The following is a 21,369-nucleotide window of genomic DNA, read 5'->3' on the forward strand; positions in this document are numbered from 1 at the left end:
CTCTCTATCCCCATCACCCCGAGCTTAGATGAAGTCTCCATCACCTTTCCTCTAGGCCAGGGATCCACAAACTACAGCCTACAGGCCAAATCTGGTTGGTCACCTGTTTTTGTAGATAAAGTTTTGCTGAAACACAGTCATGCTCATTCATTTATATATTGTCTTTGGCTGTTTTCTTGCTACAAATGGCAGAGCTGAGGAGATGTGACAGTTACAGTTGCAAGTCTAAAATATCATCTGGCCCTTTACAGGAAAAGCTTGCTGAATTTGGCTCATGTAGGCTATTAAATAATCCTTTGACTAGTCTCCCTACCACCCACTCAAAGCGCTCTCCAAACTGCAGCCTGAGTGAGAGCTTTATGAACACAAATCTGATCCCTTACTCTTCTGCAAAGATAAACCCAAACTCCTTAAGGTAACGCCTGTAACTCTTCCAACGTCCCATCTTCCCACTACTCAATTCGACCCTTATTTTCCAGTTATTCTAATCTCTTCACACTCACCTCGCCCTAACCTTTGGGCTTTCGGCATGTGATATTTCCTCCAACTGGAACACTCTACTTTCTCCTAGTTAACTCTGGGTCACCATTCGGGTTCTGACCAGTCCTGACCACTTGGGCTGGGATTAGATGGTCCTCAACTTCCTCCATCTCTGATCTTATAGATTCTAATGAATATTTGTCAGGCCAGATCAAGAACCACATGATAGAGACAGGCTGTGCGATATTAACCAAGATACCTTTGCAGCAAGAAGAGACTAGTGTGTATGAGGCATTCACACATTTTTGTTCAAAAAAATTTATCCTTTGCATCATGTTCTGAGAATCCAAAGAACTTTTTCTCAGCAATTTACCATAAATAATCAGGTAGATTTAACCAATGAAAATAAATAAGTCATGTACAACCATGGCAGAATAAGTTGATACCAAAATGTGAAAACTTAGAAATCTACAAAAAGACACATTCTTCTGAGTACAACTATTTATACCATGTACTTTTTAGTATATTACTAGAGAAAACCTTGATCTTCTTCATCTTCAGAGCTTATTATCCTAGACGATACTTAATGAAAATAATAAAAATAATGAAACTAAAAAGAGGATTATCTCATTACCTGCTCTTCCCTCTCCTTTTCTTTGGTCTTATTTCTGTAGATTCTAGCAGAGGTGGCATCCTGGGATGGAATGGCAGAGATCTGACGCAGTGGCATGCTCATCCCAGCCTCCTGTCTGGTCCTCTTCTTTACGGAAGAGAGTCTTCAGTGGTAGAGTCATTTTGGGCCATGGACTTTAAGCTGAGAGAGAAGACAAGATGTAACTGAGCTGAACACTTTTCAAATTTCCAACAGTGAGATCAGTATTTTATATTTATATTCATATTTATACTCAAATAAGTTATAATGTCTGACATAGATATTTGGTCTCCAAAAATGATAGAAGCTAAATGTCTACGAGGGAAATTGTATCATTTTTCTCATGTAGTAAGATGGGAGCACCTGAAGAAGGCTGGTGGATCAGGTACATGTATAATCAGATATTAATTTTCCATAGCTACTTAGGTTTTAAATACAGCAGTGTCATCTCTCATTATAAGAATATTTTTGAAGTTAAGCTTTTTTCTTGAACAAGCATTCATCCTGATATAAGCTGTGATCTTTCCTTAAAACTGCTGCCCTTCAGTCCACATAATGGTAAGATTAAAGGTTAAGAAGTCTAAAATAAATTTAAAATATCTATGATTCATGCTTAACCTTCCAAAAGTCTACACTCTCTAGACCAGTTGTCGGCAAACTTTTCCTGTAAAAGGCCAGATAGTAAATATTTTAGGCATTGTGGGCCATATTTGCTACAACTACTTAAATCTGCCATTGTAGCATGCAAGTAGCCACAGTGAGTATGCAAATGAATGAGAATGGTTATGTTCTAATAAAACTTTACTTACAAAAACAGGTGGCAGGCTAAATTTGGCCTATGGGCCTGTAGTTTGCTAACCCCTGCTCTAAAGGATTTTATAGGAAAGATGAGGGTCATCATGGACATTCCGGGGACCATGAAAAGGCTGCTCTTAAGGAAAATAATAGTGTCTGAATAAGCCATATTCAATGATTCCAGGCATCCTTGCCTTTTTTCTGGTTTTCTCCTGCATCCTCTAAAGTGCCTAATAATTGAATCGTGTGTTCTCTCTCTCTCTTTCTCTTCCCCTACCCACACCGAGATCTATCAAACTCTGCATACAAAACCAATTAGATATAAATTATACAAATTATCTATGAGGTTCAACACAATAATATTTCATGCTGTTCAAATTTTAACAAAGGATGGAAGCCTTAAACCAAAAGAACAAAATTCTAATTTGGGGATTTTCATTTATTAACCATATATTTGGGAGGTGGGATGGTAGGTGGGGAGGGTGAACAATAAGGCCTGACAACCCTAAGGTAACGTGTGACAAGCAGCCATTTATTCCCCCTCTCCCAAAACTCTGCTCTGGACCAAAGGTAGGTTTTTAGGTGGCTAGTCTCACCTCTGACAGTGTTACTAACCAAATTAAGAGCAACAGGGCTCACAAAATGGACTTCTCTCTCAGGACTCTCTGATCAATAAGCAACAGGAGGGAACAAAAAACTGGAAGGGATCAACACATATGAGAAAATGAGCTAAACAAATGTTCTGTTTTAAAAAGTCTAGTTTTATAATAGATGGGTGGTAACTCATAACCAATAAAACAGGAAAATAAAGTAGGTGATATCAGCATCTAGATATAATCAATAATAAAGAAAATGTTAGTGTCTAGGTATTATACATCACCCACTCTATTTCAAGCCTTTGTTGAGGCTGACACAAGATGGGGCATGATATCCAAGAAGCAGTCTGAATATTTGTGTTCACATTATGCAAACAAGAGGCACTTACTTACTGCTTAGTTGTCTTACACTCTCCGGGAGATCACAATAGTTAGTGGTGAGCAGTTCTTTCATCACTAATGCATTAAAGTCCTCTGCCACAAATGACAAACTCCATGTGGTCACTTGGAATACTTAGTCAAACTAACCATGCCCAGAGCCCCACCATATATCATGCCAATAGCTACCTTTGGTGCTCCTGGTATAATCATCATTATTACATCATTGGTACAGAACCACGACAAGCATGGACAGGACTATTTATGCCAGAGAAACAGAAATGTGAGGGTGTTTGAAATTTTTTGCATAATTTTACAGGGCCTCCCTCTTTACAGCCATTTAAGTTACTCTTCAGATATGCACCCCCATCTCCAGGTAAGAGACCTGAAAGTTCGCCTGAAGCAATCCCTTTCCTATGTCAGACATATATTGGATGAAAGTGATAATTTTAGGGGCCCACCCAGTGGCATAGGGGTTAAGTTCATGCACTCTGCTTTGGTGGCCCAGGGTTCACCAGTTCGGATCCTAGGCATGGGCATGTGCACCACTTATCAGGCCATACTGTCGCAGCCGTCCCACGTACAGGGCAAGTGGGGCACAGATGTTAGCTCAGAGTCAATCTTCCTCAGCAAAAGGGGAGGACTGGCAGAGGATGTTAGCTAAGGGCTAATCTTCCTCAAAAAAATAAAAGAAAAAAAAATTTAGAAAGTGATCATTTTAAAAACCAAACTACAAAACAGACCATGCCACTTTTTATATGAAGGTTCATATGAAAAGCGTAAAGCAGGTATTACTGATACTATTCTCTTTGCATAATTTCCAAATATCTGTTTTATATGATTCAATTCATCTTTAATTAAGAGCAAAAGTTAAACCTCTACACTATTGCCTGACAATCCAGGCATAAGGCCTTCAATTCCACTAATGCTAACTTACAAAATACAACACACCTGATAGGAACATCCATATCTAGAAGAACTGGACTGACAAAGTTGGTTGTTTGAGAGTATGGCCACGGACATGCCAAATTCATGGATTAGAAGACTTACTATTGATAAGATGGCAATTCTCCCAAAATTGATCTACAGATAAAGCAATCCCTATTAAAAACCCAGCTGACTTTGTAGAAATTGGATAAGCTGGGGCAGGCCCCGTGGCCAAGTGGTTGGGTTCGTGCGCTCCGCTGCAGGCGGCCCAGTGTTTCGTTGGTTCGAATCCTGGGCACAGACATGGCACTGCTCATCAAGCCACGCTGAGGCAGGGTCCCACATGCCAGAACTAGAAGGACCCACAACGAAGAATATACAACTATGTACGGGGGGGACTTTGGGGAGAAAAAGGAAAAAATAAAATCTTAAAAAAAATTTTAAAAAAAAGTATGAAGAAAACACAATGAACATTTAGAGAAAAAAAAAAAACGAAACTGGATAAGCTGATCCTAAAATACATATGGAAATTCAAGGGATCCAGAATACCCAAAATAATCTTGAAAAAGAACAAGTTGGAGAACTGGCACTTTCTAATTTCAAAACTTACCACAAAGGAATAGTAATCAAGACAGTGTGGAACTGGAATAAGGACAGATATATACACCAATAGAATAGAATTTAGAGTCAAGAAATAAACCCATGTATCTATGGTCAACTGATTTTTCAACAAGGGTGCCAAGACTATTCAATAGGGAAAGACTATTGTCTTTTCAACAAACGGTTCTGGGACAACTGGATAGCCACATGCAAAAGAATGATGTTAGACCCCTACCTCACTTAAATAAAAAAAACTTTTAAAAACCTACACTTCATCAAAACAAAAACTTTTGTGCTTCAATAGACGCCACAAAGAAAGTAAAAAGACAACCACAGAATGGAATAAATTTTTTTACAAATCATATAATAGTAAGAGAATTGTATCTAAAATATATAAAGCACTGTTACAATTCAATAATAAAAAGACAAATAGTGAAAAATGGATTGCTCAACATCATTAGCCAACAGGAGAATACAAATCAAAACCATGAGATATCACTTTAATTATGGCTATAATTAAAGACAGATAAGTGCTGGCAAGGACGTGTAGAAATTGAAACCCTCATATACTGCTGGTGGGAATGCACGCAGCTGCTTTGGAAAACAGTCTGGCTCTTACTCAATGTGGAAATAATTCAAATGCCCATAAACTGATGAATGGATAAATAAAATGTGTTATCTATACCATGGAATATTATTCAGCAATATAAAGGAATGAAATATGAATACATGCTATAACACAGGTGACCCTTGAAAACATTATACTAAGTGAAAGAAGGACCACGTATTGTATGATACATTTGTATGAAATGTCCAGAGTACACAAATCTATAAAGACAGAATGTAGATTAGTGACTGCCCAGGGGAGGGTTAGGGATGGGAAGGGCAGTGATGGTTAAAAACCCCATGTTTTTAGGATAATGAATATGTTCTAAAATTTATTATGGTGATGGTTACATAACTCAAGTATAGTGAAAACCATAGAACTGCACACTTCAAATGAGTGAATTTTAATGGATGTGAATTATATCACAATAAAGCTGTTTAAAAAACGAATCAGAAATAAGTAACATGGGTTAAGATAGATAAAATTTTATTTTTCCTTTGTGCTATCCCTAATGTAACTTATCCAGATGGCATGGAGATGGCCACTGTTACTTTATCACTCTTCCAGTTTTGAGAAAGGTAACAAGGAAGAGTGCAAAATCAGCAACTTAAGGTTCAAGTCTTGACTATTAAATACTAACAGTGTAATGTTGGGCAAACTGATGAATTCAAAAGATACTCTTTCTTCAGTAGTAAAACAGAAAAGTAATGCGCCACATAAAAACGTTTCGGTCAATGATACACCGCGTACACGACGGTGGTCCCTTAAGATTAGTACCATATAGCCTAGATGAGTGGTAGCCTATACCTTCCAAGCCTATACCTTCCAGGTTTGTGTAAGTGCACTCTATGATGTTTGCACAACGATGAAATCACCTAACTACGCGTTTCTCAGAATATAACCCCATTGTCAAGGGACACATGACTGTAATCTCTACTCAGTTCACTGGGTTACTGTGAAGACCAAATAAGACTGTGTCTATATGCACAAATGTAAGGATTCTTAACCTCAGCACATTTTCCAGCCTGCTTTTTCAGGCATCTGCAATGATTCCTCTCACTGCCTCACAAAAGCCTGTTTGTTTGCTTTGTCTTTTCAGCAGTATTTTCTGTCCCCCTATGCCTTGGTTGCACACAAGATTTACACAACTGGGACCTCAAATTCTTTCTGATATTTATTTAGTACCTCTAGCAGCATGACTCTGAAGGTAAGTAAGACTGATAATACCATCCCTATAAGGAGAGAGGTAGGTACATCGGACCAAAAGACGACCATCATGGCTTAACAATCAAGCTGTTCTATGTGCTTTCCAGATGGTCAAGATAAATGAAGGATTCTGCCCATTCTAACACAATGCTGGGGATAAATACAGATGACAAAGAGGCAGCCAGGAGAAGACAAAGATGCTAGTTGCAGCCTCCCTGAGGGACAGCCCCCACCGAGGTCTGCATGCCTCCCTGCACCCTGGCTCACAGGGTGCCAGGCTCCAGCAGCACCCTGCTGCTCTCCATTGTGAGTTGTTGAATCATAATGTCATGACTGGCACTCAGAATAAACAACTTCAAGTTATGTCTGTTTTTATCAGAAGCACGTTTCATACAAAAAAATGAGAAGCCTGTGCACATCAGCTAGCAGACACAAAAAGAAAAAGAGCAGTGGGAGGAGTGAGGAGACTAGTTGTAACACTTAGCACTGAATGATCAAGGCCAGACTTACAGCAGTGAGCGTGGAGGGAGGAGAGACCATTTGAAAAAGGAGGACTGAGACAATCTAGTGAGGAGCCTAACTGTTCCCTGGTTTCTGGCTTTGCATTCACAAGACCAGGATGCACAGAGGAGTGAGAGATAAAAGGGGGCTCGCCACAGGCACACTGAGCTTGACATCCCTGTGGGAAACCCAAGATATGTACACAGTGCACACTGGGAGTCACCAGCACACCATGACACCTGAACACACAGAAATAAAATCAGTTTCCCAAGGAAAACCTGCAGAATCAGTTGTTCATGTCATTAGATGCAATAGATGCTATTAGATGCTATAAACAAATGACAAAACTCAACATCAACACAGAATTTTAAAACCGTTTAGAAAACAGCAATGGAGAATCCCTAATTTAAAAAAAAAAAAAGAAAAACACCTATCTCAACCAAAATTTAACATTACACTCACACAGCAAAACTCTCAGAGGCATTCTAATTAAACTAAAAAGCAAAATAAGCACATCACCACTGCTATTATCTAATATATAGTTAGATTTTTCCTGCTAATGTGATAAGATTTAAAAATAAAAAGTGAACTCTATAGTTCAATGAAAGAGTTAAAGTCCAGAGGAATTTTCTAAGAACTAGTGGAATCAGTTAAAAACATTTGTATAAAATCAGTAAGAAAAAAGTATATAAACATATTAATGTCACCAACATTCCTGTACATCAACAAAACAAAAAGCATGAATTAGAGATAAATGATACAAAACCTACTTAACAACTTTTAATGAAAAACATTTAGTGATTTTAGAGTATACCTGAATGCTATAAGTTGTGTCCTCCCCAAATTAAAGCATATATTTAAATGTAATTCCAATGAAAGTCTAAGCAAGGTTCTTTTACTTGACAAAATGATTCTAAAATTATATATACAAATGAATGCGATCAAATAAAAATGTTGGAGAAGAAGCAATTGAGAGATGAGTCCTCTGAAATATTAAAAATTATAAGGTAATAATAATTATTAAACAGCAAGGTACAGGTCTATAAGACTGAAAGACAATCCAGAAATTGACTGGCTTATACAGAAGAGTCTACCAGCCAATAGAAGCAGCAGCCCAAAATTATAAGAAAGGGACAAGTTATTCAATAATGGGCATTGGGATAACTTTGGCTAACAATTTGGGGAAAAAAATCAATTAAGACTCAGTTCATTCATCAAAATAAATTCCGATGCATAAAAATGTTAAATGCAGGGGCTGGCCCAGTAGCTTAGCAGTTAAGTTTGCGTGCTCCACTTCAATGGTCCGGGGGGTTCACAGTTTGGATCCCAGGGGTGGACCTAGTACCACTTATCAAGCCATGCTGAGGTAGGCATCCCACATATAAAATAGAGGAAGATGGGCACAAATGTTAGCTCAGGGCCACTCTTCCTCAGCAAAAAGAGGATTGGTGGTGATGTTAGCTCAGGGCTAATATTTCGTGCAAAAAAAAAAGTTAAATGCAAAAAACCACATAAAAACATAATAAAATAGAATTGCAAATGAATATATGAAGGAACTAAAGGAAGACTGACTTTCTAAGTCTAGAACTAACAGGAAAAAAATCACAAAGAAAAGGGTTTGTAGATATGACTCTATAATTAAAAGCAAAAATAAACAGGCAAAAAAGACTCAAAAATATTTATAGCACATAGGACAGAAAGTTAGTATCTTTTTTTAATCAAGAAGTTAATATGAATAGCTTTTTAAAAAACATTAAAAATACCCATAGTTAAATGGGCAGTATTAGGAACAGCTGTTTCACAAATGAGGGCATAGCATGAGTCCTCACTTAACATTTTAATAATGAAGGGAAGGCAACAGCTCAGGGAACCACTTTTTTCCTTTACAAAATTCTACAGAAATACGGCAAAACCTATCACTGGCCAATATGGGCTGAGCCTATGTTCTCATGATCCTCCAGCGGCATCACAAACTCAAAATGCCCATTGGGAAACTTGAGCAACAGGGCTCAGAAACTAGAAGAGCTTACCGTTGGGAAGCTTAGCCTACGAAAATACATAAAAATTTACAAGCTCCAAGATTGTCAACATGACAGTATTTACGACAAAGGAAAACAAAGTACCCATAATTTCTCAAAATTGAGGAAAAGCTAAGTAAATTGTGGTACTGATACAATCAAAAGAATATTATGTGGGTATTAGAAGCAAGAGAAAGATGAGTGTGAGCAAAAGCAGGTAAAAATTATACACACATTATAATTACAACTACATTAATATACACACAAGCAAAAATCCTAGGAAGGAATTCATAAAAATGCTAATAGCAGTTTAATGGTGTGGCAATATAAATGATTTTTCATTTCTCTATTTTCTAAACCTTTAGCAGTAACATATTACTTTAAATATTCTTAAAGAGCTAAAATTAAAAGCTCAAGTCATTCCACATAGGTTGGTAATAGAATTTTATGTTCTCAATGACTATACAACCATAAAAGGGCTAATTTTCTGTGAGAAGTACATTTCTGAAGCCTCACAGAATTCAAGTCTAATTTTCCTACAGGAATAAAGTATGGGGATGCATTCTCAGGACATAGATGTTTACAACCATCATAGTGTTTGTTTTATGCTTGTTTTAAAATTTTTTCAGTATTTGCTCTAATATTTTGTTTAGTGCTCTCCCTTAAAAAAAATAGCACAATGCCTTATGGGAACAGTTTGCCTTTCTTCACGGTGTTTTATTACATCTGACTTTCACTCCAAAGTTACTGATTTTGGAGACTACATTATTTCATATTTTACACACAGTAAGACGTTATTAATATTTTCACATCATAGTATTTCCAGTTTGCATACTTTCCACAAAATGCGACTGCAGTGGAATGGCCTTTACACACCAGCAGAAACGGAGACTCAGAACACGAACTGCTAGCAAACAGGAATACAGCACTATAACACGGCAGACAAGGGACAGACTGTACCTGCCCACTGTCAACAAATCTGAGCATCTGCCCAGCGCTTAGAAGCTATCTGCTGCTTACACCACTTTCTTTCAGCATATGTTTGTCCCTGTCATTATGGCAGAAACAGATCTGTGGCAGGAATCATGATCTTTCACAGAACACAGAAAAGAATAATAAACATGAGCTATTAGCAAATGTTTGAATAATAAACATGAGCTATTAGTAAATGTTTTTCTCATTTAATCATGGTTATAAACGAAATCTCTTATTCCAAAATAGTAACTCTTCTTTCCACCAGAAGAGAACAGGCTGTTCTCTCTCAACAACAGATTCCCTTGTGTGAAGGAAGCCCACGTGTCCAGGATCTGATTATGAGACTAGGCACTTTCGCTATGTAAATGACATTTACTGTAAAAGTTCCTCAATTTCCTGCCACCAATCGTATAAACTTGCCCACTCCTCCCAACCCTTTCATTAATTATGTAAATTACATTACTCAGTTCAGAGGAAGAGATGACCCCAGCTCTGGGCATGTACCTGAGCTCTTTGCTTTCCTCCTCACCTGACTATTCAGGTGCCTGACTCTATCAGCCATTCTCCTACCCCATATTTTCATCGTCTCCTTCCTAAAGACTCCTTCACATCAACAAAGGAAAATGCATAGAATAAGTAGTTTGTATCACTAGATAATATAAAAAATTATAAAATTCCACACTGATACAGAACTTTAAAGAGCTTTATGGGTCCCCCATCTTTAAAAACAAAAATAAAAATGCTTTCAATGCTCCTATCCTCTTTCCCTCTATAACCAAATTTTCTGAGTGGCCTACAATATTCTTCACTTTCTTGCCTTCCACAACTTAATTCAATGCAGTCCAACCTCTGCTTCCCCATGTCATCTGTTCTTGGCTTTTCTTATTTACTAATTAAATTTAGAAGAGCTCCAAATGAAAGGAACCAATACATAAAAAAAGAAAACTAGGGGAAATAAAGATAATTTTCCAAAGTTTTTAAAATCCTTTAAAGTCAATCAACATACTCTTAAATGTACAGATGATATACCATCCATAAAGCCAAAATATGACAATATGAAATAGAAAAACAAAAAGCACTCTTGAAAATTAAAAATTATAAGCAAAAATTAAAAATTCAACAGAAGGGTTAGAAAATTAAGTCACAGAACTCACCAAGAAAGTAGTACAAAAATACGCAACAGAAAATAAGAAAAAGAAGATAGAAGGATTTGAGGATATAAGATTATCCATAGATCAGCTCAGGAATTCCAACATCTGACCCAAAAGGAGTTCCAGAGAGATGAGGCAGAGAACACAGAGGGAGGAAAATAATAAGAGAAATGATAAAAGAAATTCCCAAGAACTGAAAGACACAAGTCCCCAGACTGAAACAGCCCAGTAAGCACCTAGCGCAATGAATTTTTTTTAATTTTAGAAAGTCCACACCAAGGCTTATTCATTATCATAAAATCCTAGGACATCAAGGACAAACAAAAATGTGAGAAAGAAAATGTCCTAGCTGTGGGCAGGATTGGGTAGGGTGGAGGTATTACATTACAAAGGGATATATAAATCAAAATAGAATTAGACCTCTCAACAGCACCAGTACCAGTGGACCCAAATGACAGAGGCATAATGCCTTCAAAATTCTGAGAGAAGATTTTGAGATGGAATTTCACACCCAGCAAAACTATCAAACAAATGAGAAGGGAGAATAATGGTTTCTTGGGGCATGAGTGAAGTCACAAAATAAATTTCCCAAGCACCTTTTTAAAGAAAACTCTCGGAAGTTGTACTGTAGCAAAATAAAGGACTAAATCAAGGAACAGAAAAACAGAATGCACAAAACAGTCATTATAACTTAGGAGAGGCACAAAGTGAAGTTCCAGTATTGCAGCGGCACAGCAGGCCCAGAGAGTATTGGTAGGGAATGGAGGCGGCATATGGAACACTTCCAGGGGCAGGTCTCCAGAATAAAAGAAGTCTCAACAGGGAAGACGGAGGGACACCTTAATACCATGGACACCTTAGAAGAACTAAGGGTAAGTATAATAAAAATCATACAAGTGAAAATAAAAAGTAATTAACAACAACAAAAGTAAAGCAGAAAGAAAATGTAATCATTTGGCTCTAAAATGAACAATATTTCAATACTGAAAATGTTGTCAACCTTCTAATGATAAAGCAACATTGTGACATAACCAAATCAGGAGGATGGGGAGAAGAGAGGTGGGGTATAAAAGGAAGTCAACAGATGATGCCCAATATTTACAAGTCATATCATTTGAAAACATGGAGGTAACTATCAGAAGGCACTACTATGATATGTATGCACCTGCCTCTGTATAGCAGGACAAGGGTGGTGGAGGAGTGGAGCAAAGAACTATTGTTTTCATTACAGGACTTTAGGTACTACAAGCTCCTATCCACAGTTCTAAAATTCAGAAAACTATCAAAACAAAACAACAACAAAAAACCCTAGTTTGTCTTTACTAATACCTAAGACCTGATCTTACACGAACCTTTTGGGGGCCACAACCTGATCTAAACTGATAGAAAGCTATTCATAGTCTCTACTTATTCAACTTAGTGTAAATATTATACCTCAATGCAGAAATATTAACATGTTTGATTAAGGGGTGTTACCCCAATGGGGGTATTAAATAATACATACTATAGATTACCTTTATAAATCTGAAAATTTCTAAAATCTAAAATATTTCTAACCTAAGGGTTTTGGATAGGAGAGTCTGGGCCTGCATCTCATTTTTCAAAAAGCTATGCATTTATGGCTTTTTCTAATTTTGAAAATATTTTGAAGTCACAAATGGAAAGAAAGTGTAAAGAGAGTAATAGGCAGAAGACCTTAAACAGATCAATACCTATTCCATATATTTTCCAAAAGTGGCATTATCCCTGGGTCACTATTTAGGTGCTGAATAAGGAAATTTCCTTGTCTCATTAAAACTTAAAAAAAGAAAGGGACAGGCCAGGCCAGTGGTGTAGTTAAGTTCGTGTGCTCCACTTCGACAGCCCAGGGTTCACCAGTTTGGATCCCAGGCACCGACCCACACACGGCTCATCAAGCCTTGCTACGGCAGGGGTCCCACATACAAAATAGAGGAAGATGGGCACGGATGTTACAGGGCCAATCTTCCTCAGCAAAAAGAGGAGGATTGGCAGCGGATGTTAGCTCATGACTAATCTTTAAAAAAAAAAAAAAAGAAAGAAAGAAAGAGAGAGGGGGCTGGCCCTGTGGCCTAGTGGTTAAGTTCAGCGCACTCCACTTTGGTGGCCCGGGTTTGGTTCCCGGGCACCAACCTACACCATTTGTCAGCGGCCAGGCTGTGGTGGCAACCCACAGACAAAACAGAGGAAGACTGGTACAGATGTTAGCTCAGGATGAATCCTCCTCAAGCAAAAAGAGGAAGATTGGCAACAGATGTTAGCTCAGGGCAAATCTTTCTTAGCAAAAATAAAAATAAAATTAATTAATTAATTTAAAAAAAGAAAAGAAAGAGAGAAAACTGCACTTGACTTCTCATGCATCTCCTGGGATTGTTCTGTCTATCCTACTTTTCTAGAGCAAGACAGAGCTCTTCTATTCCATACACTAGAACCTTCTACACTCACCGTCGACACTTCCTCACCTTCACACACATTTCATCTTATCGCAATCTGGATTCTGTATGGTAAGGTCAACAACGCTCTCCATGCTGTAAAGCCGAAAGGACACTTCCCAGTGCTCACGTTATTTGACTTGACACATTGACTCTCTTCCTAGTCTTCAGACATTCCCTTCTTTTGACTTACATGATACAACATTCCTAGTTTTCCTCGTACTTCTTCACCTTTGCAGATCTGTCTCCTCTAGCAGGACATTAAATGCGAGGGTTCCTCAAAGCTCCATTTTACCCTCTCTGCTTCTCATTCCGTATTCTCTTTTCCTGAGTTATCTAACCCATAACTTTGGCTTCAATGACCACCTTTGAGCATGTTACTCAAAAAGAAAATACTGATAAATCAGACTTCATCAAATTTAAGACCTTTATGCTTTAAAAGATATCATTAAGAAAGTGAAAAGACAGACTGGGAAAAAAATATTTGACAATCATGTATCTGATAAAAGACTTGTATCCAGAATATATACAGAACTCCCACAACTCAAGAAGACAAACAACCCCATTTAAAAATGGGCAAAAGATTTTAATAGACATTTCACCAAAGAAGATACATGAATAGTTAATAAGCTCATGAAATGATCTGCAAATTAAAATCACAATGAGACAACACATATCTCCACTAGAACGGCTATAATAAAAAAGTCGATATCAACTGTAGGATGTGGAGAAACTGAAGCCATCACGTACGTATTGCCAGTGAGAATGTAAAGTGGTATAGACACCTTGGAAAACAGTTTGGCAGTTTCTTAAAAAGTTAAATATAAACTTATCACATGACCTAGCAAGTCTACTCCTGGGAATCACCCAAGAGAAAGAAAACATATTTTCACACAAAGACAAGAGTATGTTTGAATGTTCATAGCAGCATTATACATAATAGCCAAAAACTGGAAACATTCCAAATGTCCATCAACTGATAAACAGATAAAATGTGGCATATCCACACAATGAAATAAGATTCAGCAACTAAAAGGAGCAAACCAATGATACATGCTACTACATGGATGAACCTCAAAAACATTATGCAAGGTGAAAGAAGTCAGATGCAAAACATTACAAATTGTACGATTTTCATGAAGTTTCTTGAAAAGGCAAATTCACAGGGACAGAAGGCAGATCAGTGGTTGCCTAGTATTGGGGGTAGGAGCAGGCATTAACTGCAAATAGGCATAAGGGAACTTTTGGGGGCAATGGAAATGTCTCAAAAAGAGTGCACAACTAAATTTCTTAACCTCACTGAAGTGCACACTTACAACGGGTAAGCATCTAAACTGTACCTCAAGATGCTCATTTAACACAGCCTACAAGGCCCTATGCAGTTTGACCCCTATTTATCTATCCAATCTCATTTTGTACCACTCATTCCCTCTACAGTCCAGCAACAGTGGCCTTCTCTCAGTCCCCTCAGATTTCTCAGCTCCTTGTTACCACAGGGCCTTTATATAATGCTGTTCTCTGCCAGCAATGCTCTTCCTTCCCCTCATGATCTAATTAACATCGGACCATCATCAGGAAATCCCACATTTACAGGTCTTTATAGCATCAATGAAGAACCTCTACTTCATTAACAATTATCCCAGTTGGAATTTTACATTTATAAAATTGTTTAATTAATGCTTTCCCTTACTGGCTGTAAGCTCCCCAAAGCTCAAGATCCTATCTCATTTTGCTCACCTTTGTATCTCTTCTCTCTAGTCAATGCCTATCACATAAAATCCATTCAATAAATGTTGGCTGAATCAATCTCTCTCAGACAGGAGCCAGAACTGGCTGGGAATTTTATTTGTAACTCAAACTATAACCAACACTGTTCATGATCTCAAATGTTGATGAAATATTATATGTGAAAATTTAGAAAACACTAACAAAAATTCAATATTTTTCATCCTGGTACAATTCATATTAATTGGGAAGAAACAACTGATCTTTAAATATTTGCAGATTGACCACATCAGACTAAGTTCAAAATTGCAATGGAATTCAAATATAATGAAATGTGATCCAAGTATCTTTAAGAATAACTCTAAAAGGCCACAATTATAAGTTAAGCATTACTGATAAAGCTCTTTTAAGACAGAAGAAAACTTAAGTTTCGTAAGTTACAGGTGAGAAATTTCAATCTTTGAGTCAAAAATCCAATGCAGAATAGGTAGCAAGTTACTGAAGACATACCTACACAGTTAAATAAGGGCACAAAACATGTCATCACACTACCTGTACCTTATTCCCTTCACTCAGCCCAGGAAGAAAGCTCTTCCACAAGCAGCCCATATCTGAGCCACTGTCTCACCCTCACTAGGCCACTGGATAGCAAGGCACAAACCTTAAGGTATCAAGTTTACCCTACGCCTACCCTTTACTGAAATGAAGACCAAAATTAAACTTCAAAGTTCTGAGAATTCTAAGGAAGATGGTAGTTAAACCACAAGGTAGGGATAAGCCACTCACTAAAAAAAGAAGTCCGAGACAAAGGTTTGTTATTTAGACTTGGCCTGTTAACACTATGAGCTTCAATAATAATGAGCTTATTAAAAAATATCAAAATGAATTACAAATTTTATATGTAACAGAAAAAAGCAATAACTACCAGAAAATATATATGCAATTACCAAAAGTGAAGAAATCATAAAACACACAAACATATCCCCAGACTAGATAAAGTTTACTCAGAAGCAAATAAAGGACCAGTTTGTTAGTTTCAAAGTCCCCTGGAATAATTCAGAGCACGACTAGAGGTAATACAGAGTAAAATCAATGTCACATAAAAGAATGACAAATAAGCAATGCTGAAGATAAGAAGAAAATGAAATCCAAAGTATAAAAGGTTTAAAAAGATGACAAAGCAAAGAAATAAACTGAAAAGTATAGAAACACCACCTGTGAATAATAATGCTGGAGGAAAAAGAGCAACAGATGAAAGCAACTGCAAATCCTGAGTGCATTATCTCATTTAATTCTCACAGCAGTGCCAGGAGGTAGAGAAACGGTTTTATCTCCATTTCACACATGGCTTAGAGAAGTTAAGCAACTCGCCCAAGGTTTCACAGACATATTTTACCAAATATGGTAGCCTGTGACAACTTACAAAGTGGACCTAAAATATATCAATTTTTTTTCTTTTTTATCTCACTGTGACACTGCTGTTGGAAAGACAAAGATAAAGCCTGGTGTGTTGCAGACTTTATTACGGTAGAGAAGAGTTATATTACAATCACCGTGGATAAAGAAAATAACAGGGAATCCACATTTGAAGTATTAAATAGGAGCATGATTTTTACTGCACTTTTGTCTATATGGAGGGACAACTGACCAAAGCAATGGGTATACTTGCTAAAAATTTGAGGAAGAGCCAACCCTGACAGCCTAGCAGTTAAACTTTGGTGTGTGCTCTGCTTCGGCAGCCCAGGTTTGGTTCTGGGGCGCGGAATCCCACCACTCGTCTGTCAGCAGCCATGCTGTGGCAGTGGCTCACAGAGAAGAAATAGAAGGACCTACAACTAAAATATACAACTATGCCCTGGGCTTTGAGAAGAAAAAAAGAGAGAGGGCAAGACTGGCAACAGATGTTAACTCAGAGTGAATCTTTCCCAGCAAAAAGGAAAAAAAAAAAAAAAAAAAGCAATGGATTGAATATTAAAAAAAAAACTAAGAAAGATAATAATTTAGATAATTCAAAAATGGATATTTTAGGGGCTGGCCCAGTGGCATAGTGGTTGAATTCGCACACTCTGCTTCGGTGGCCCAGGTTTACAGGTTCACGTCCTGGACGCAGACGTAGCACCCCTCATCAAGCCATGCTGTGGCAGCATCCCACATAAAATAGAGGAAGACTGGCACAGATATTAGCTTAGCAACAATCTTCCTCAAGCAAAAAGAGGAAGACTGGCAACAGAGGTTAGCTCAGGGCCAATCTTCCTTACAATAAACCCCCAGTATTTTATTTTATTTATTTTTTGTTTGAGCAAGATTAGCCCTGAGCTAACTACTGCCAATCCTCCTCTTGTTGCTGAGGAAGACTGGCCCTGAGCTCACCTCCGTGCCCATCTTCTTCTACTTTATATGTGGGACGCCTACCACAGCATGGCGTTTGCCAAGCGGTGCCATGTCTGCACCCGGGATCCGAACTGGCGAACCCTGGGCCGCCAAGAAGCAGAACGTGCGAACTTAACCACTGTGCTACTGGGCCAGCCCTCCTCCTCCCCCAGTATTTTAAGGCACTGTGCCTCAATAGTTGGGTCCAATTTATAACAGATATTTAACTTTATCATTTTGAGTTCACTTGCAAATTTATATCACAAGACACAGAAAAATACTACACTTTAAAACTATAGTCCATATCCTTAAACTATTATAACTATAAAGCTATAGCCATATCTTTAAACTATTCCAGTAGATTAGTCAAAGTAATTTTCCAACATGCAACCTTAAAGACTGGAGCCAAGAAGAGGGGCAGAGGGGACTCAGGTATGCGCAACAATGCTGCCCAGTGGGAGGAGAATGGGCCCCTCGAGAAAACTGATGGCACCTCATGCTAGAAGTCCTTGGCCAAAGCAAGTGCTTAGCCAGGAGAAAGGGGACGTGCTGCACGTGAAGGGCAGTGTGTTCAATTTAGAAGCCTAAGAAGCACAGCAAGAGAGAGGAGCCAAGGCTGATCACAAGCGAATGAGAAGCTAATGCAGGGCAGGAGGGACTCAGCTGAGACAGTGCATGCCATGCTGACTCCCGCAATGACTCGGGAAACCTCAGGAGAACCACTCCACTACGTGTGTGAATTAGGTGAACCAGGCATGATTACTGGGAAAAAAGTGTGGACTAACAGCTACATTTTCTAGAAGATTCTGAACCTGAGGAAAGTTAAGGAACAGCCATGTGTATTTCCTTGCTAACAGGACAAATACAAGAATACTGAAACTATCAGAGTCAACAAAAGGGAGAGAGATTTGTTGGGGTTCTCACAGGACTTCAGTTCTGAGAGAGAGAAGAGCAAGTCTGACTGACTGTGAGACGGAAGACGCCTCTAATGAAGTACAGACATAGTCTTACTTCTCTAGTTCCTCCAAGGGCCCTTCAATGCTTTCCCACAGATGAGAGTGTCTGATCCTTACAGACAGACAGGGGAATGGAAGAGAGCTCAAGGCCACAGCAGCCCAGGGCCCTTCCTGGGCACGCACCACACTGAAACAAAGTGACCTGCGTATACTCCTGCCTCCCGCACTGGACTGTGGGCTCCTTGAGGGTTCAGTAATGAGGCCAGGATTAGAATTACACGTGTAGATTCTAGCCATTTATCACAGGACATTTCCATTTGCTATTGCTTGGTAACAGACTACCCAAAACTTAGCTGCTTTAACATCAAGCATTTGCTATTTTTCACAGTTCCATGGGGTGGCTCGGCAGCTCTTCTGCTGCTCTTATCTGACTCATGCTGCTGCCAGGGCCCAGGTGAGCTGGGGGGATAGGCTCAGTGGGGAAGGCTGGGCCTTCCTTTCCATGTGGTCTTCCTCCCAGGCTTCTTCACCCAGTGGCAGCAGCCTGCTGAGAGGGCTGGCCCACTGCACATGGCGCCTCTGCTTGCATCATGTCTGCTGATGTCCCACCGGCCAGTTTAAGTCACCTGACAAAGCCCAGAGCCAAGGGTAGGGAAACACTCTACCATTTGATGGGAGAAACAAGCAGAGTCACATTGCAAAGGTAAAGTAAGAGACATGGGGAAATGATTCATTAGGGGCCACCGTGTACCAATTTACCACACATTGTTTTTGCTGTTTTTCTCTCAGATAATAATTATTATATTTATTGGTAGAGTTTTTTTATTATAAAGTGTTACTACATTTATTACATCTAAAAATTAATTAATTCTTTAATTTGTAACATGAAAAAAAGTTACTGGGCTCTACTGCTACTTCAGCATAATGGACCCAAAATTATTTTAAGGCTTAGAGACAAGAAATTACTTGTGGCAGCAATTCACACCATTTAAGATCTCATGTTTCTTCACCAACGCCTGGGTCTTTCAAAGCAGCTTTAAGTTGACAGAGGAAGGAACTTTGGCCACATTTTATAACAGAAAAATCTAATGTAGTTGTATTTCATTTGAAGTACTTCCTACAAAAGGACTTCTCAGCACATCACACTATATAATGGAGCATATAGTGCTGGTAGTGCAGACAGCCCTGCGCCAACCAGCTGTCATCTCAGGTTGGAGCCAGCATCTTCTCTACTTACTGCAGTCCAGTGGAGAAACAGAGTGGGGCTTGCCTCACCTATTCACTCCTGCCTCCCTCACTGTCCAACAGATGACTGTCCAGCCAGGACAAATCTCAAGGACCCCTGTACATGCCACAGTCAACTCTACCCTTGTTCATTCTGATCCACTCTCTTGGGATGTTCTCCACATTCTACCCACCAGCCCAAAACCTCCCTAGCCTTAAGAGCACATCTCAAAGTTTATCTTCTCTGTGAGAAAATAAACAGCAAGACAAGTTCCCCTCCCCTTTCTTACCACCCACAGCACTTACCCAATATCCTTTACAGTTTGACATTTTAATCATATATAAAATGGTCCTTCAATATATGAGATGGCTAATTTTACGTGTCAAGTTGACCAGGCCACAGTACCCATATATTTGGTCAAACGCTATTCTAGGTGTTTCTGTGAAGGTGTATTTTTAGATGTGATTAACACCTAAATCAGTAGAGTTTGAGTAAAGCACATTACCTCCACAACATGGGTAGGCCTTGTCTAATCATTTGAAGGCCTTAATTAAAAAAGACTGACCTCCCCTGGAAGAAGAGAGAATTCTGCCAGCAGAAAGCCTTCAGATTGGAACTCCAGAATCAACTCTTCTCTGGGTCCCCAGCCTGCCAGCCTACCCTACAGATCTTGGACTTGCCAGCCTACCCTACAGATCTTGGACTTGCCAGCCTTTACAGTGCTTGAGCCAATTTCTTAAAATCAATCAATCAAAATCCCTCTCTCTCTCTCTCTCCATACGTATAGATAAATACATACATATATATACAGAGAGAGAGAGAGATCCTATTGGTTCTATTTCTTTGGAGATCCCTGAACTAATACCATATACTATATTTTTTAGATTATTCCCTGCAGTGTATAAAGCTTGGCCTACTTAAAAGGCTGAATTCTTTCTGGACCATTACATATTTCTTTAGCATTCCCTACATGTTCTGGATCATCATGTATTTCCTTAGTAGTCCCTATATAGAGCAGGCGTGAAATATTTCCTTATGATGAAACCTTGCATCCTTCTAGTTTCCTAATCTTTCTGCCCCACTGATTGTGATATGCATGTAAATCCATAACAGAGCAGTAAGTTGAAAGAAAGAAAAGCAACACTAGCCCCATTTTCTTACGGATAAATCCCAAAGGTGGTTAAAGTCTATTAAAAATTGGTAATTTTAATAATACATTAACTTGCACACAAGTAGTAAATGTAAAAAAACTTTGGTTTATTGTTTGTCATATGATCCTGTAACCCATTCTTGTTAGTTTTTTCCTCTAGATAGCACTCTAGTGAAAAAGCTACAGTTGGAGAAAAAATATTTCAGTCAATCAACAAAATAACACAAGACCTAATTTAAAAGTAATATAAACGTAAATCAGGAAACAGTTATTTGTTTTTAAAGTCAGCTATCACGTCTCAGAGACTTTTAGCTCACTGTCAATCCCTTCTCTTTGGGAGGACATAAAATATCTGAATCAATTAATCTAATCAAACAAACAGACAAGCACGTATTTTCATAAGGATAAGAAAGTCAGTCTGACTCAAACACTTGACATGATTCATCCAACATTTTCTGAGCACCTTCTTAAGTGCCAGGCTCCTATGGGGAAATGGGAAGTTTCAGAAGGAGACTGATGCTATCCATTCCCTCTCTAAAATGGATTAGCTAATGCCCAGAACATACAGAATGCTCACGTTTCGTACACTACTCTCAGCGATGTGCAC

The 21,369-nt window shown here is 38.6% G+C and overlaps 1 protein-coding gene and 1 long non-coding RNA gene across 27 annotated transcripts in view; one reads left to right on the forward strand and one right to left on the reverse strand.

The window, feature by feature from the left end:
* MARCHF8 (membrane associated ring-CH-type finger 8) overlaps nt 1-21,369 on the reverse strand; it is a 120,786-nt gene that overhangs the window by 70,201 nt on the left and 29,216 nt on the right. For 21 of the 26 annotated variants that reach the window (XM_070569339.1, XM_070569312.1, XM_008524302.2 and 18 more), the window contains one exon: nt 1,115-1,294. In XM_070569339.1, the coding sequence (XP_070425440.1) occupies nt 1,115-1,216 (102 nt within the window). In that variant the 5' untranslated portion in view covers nt 1,217-1,294. Of the gene's footprint in view, nt 1-1,114; nt 1,295-2,912; nt 3,110-21,369 lie in introns of those variants that run through there. The other 5 variants (XM_070569333.1, XM_070569285.1, XM_070569267.1 and 2 more) reach the window with 5 other exon arrangements.
* LOC139075102 (uncharacterized) lies at nt 3,138-6,604 on the forward strand. Its single transcript, XR_011525154.1, has 3 exons — nt 3,138-3,277; nt 6,135-6,242; nt 6,349-6,604. It is a non-coding gene; the product is annotated as an uncharacterized lncRNA (long non-coding RNA).

This window comes from Equus przewalskii, chromosome 1 (genome assembly GCF_037783145.1).
Source record: "Equus przewalskii isolate Varuska chromosome 1, EquPr2, whole genome shotgun sequence".
Lineage (NCBI taxonomy): Eukaryota > Metazoa > Chordata > Mammalia > Perissodactyla > Equidae > Equus > Equus przewalskii.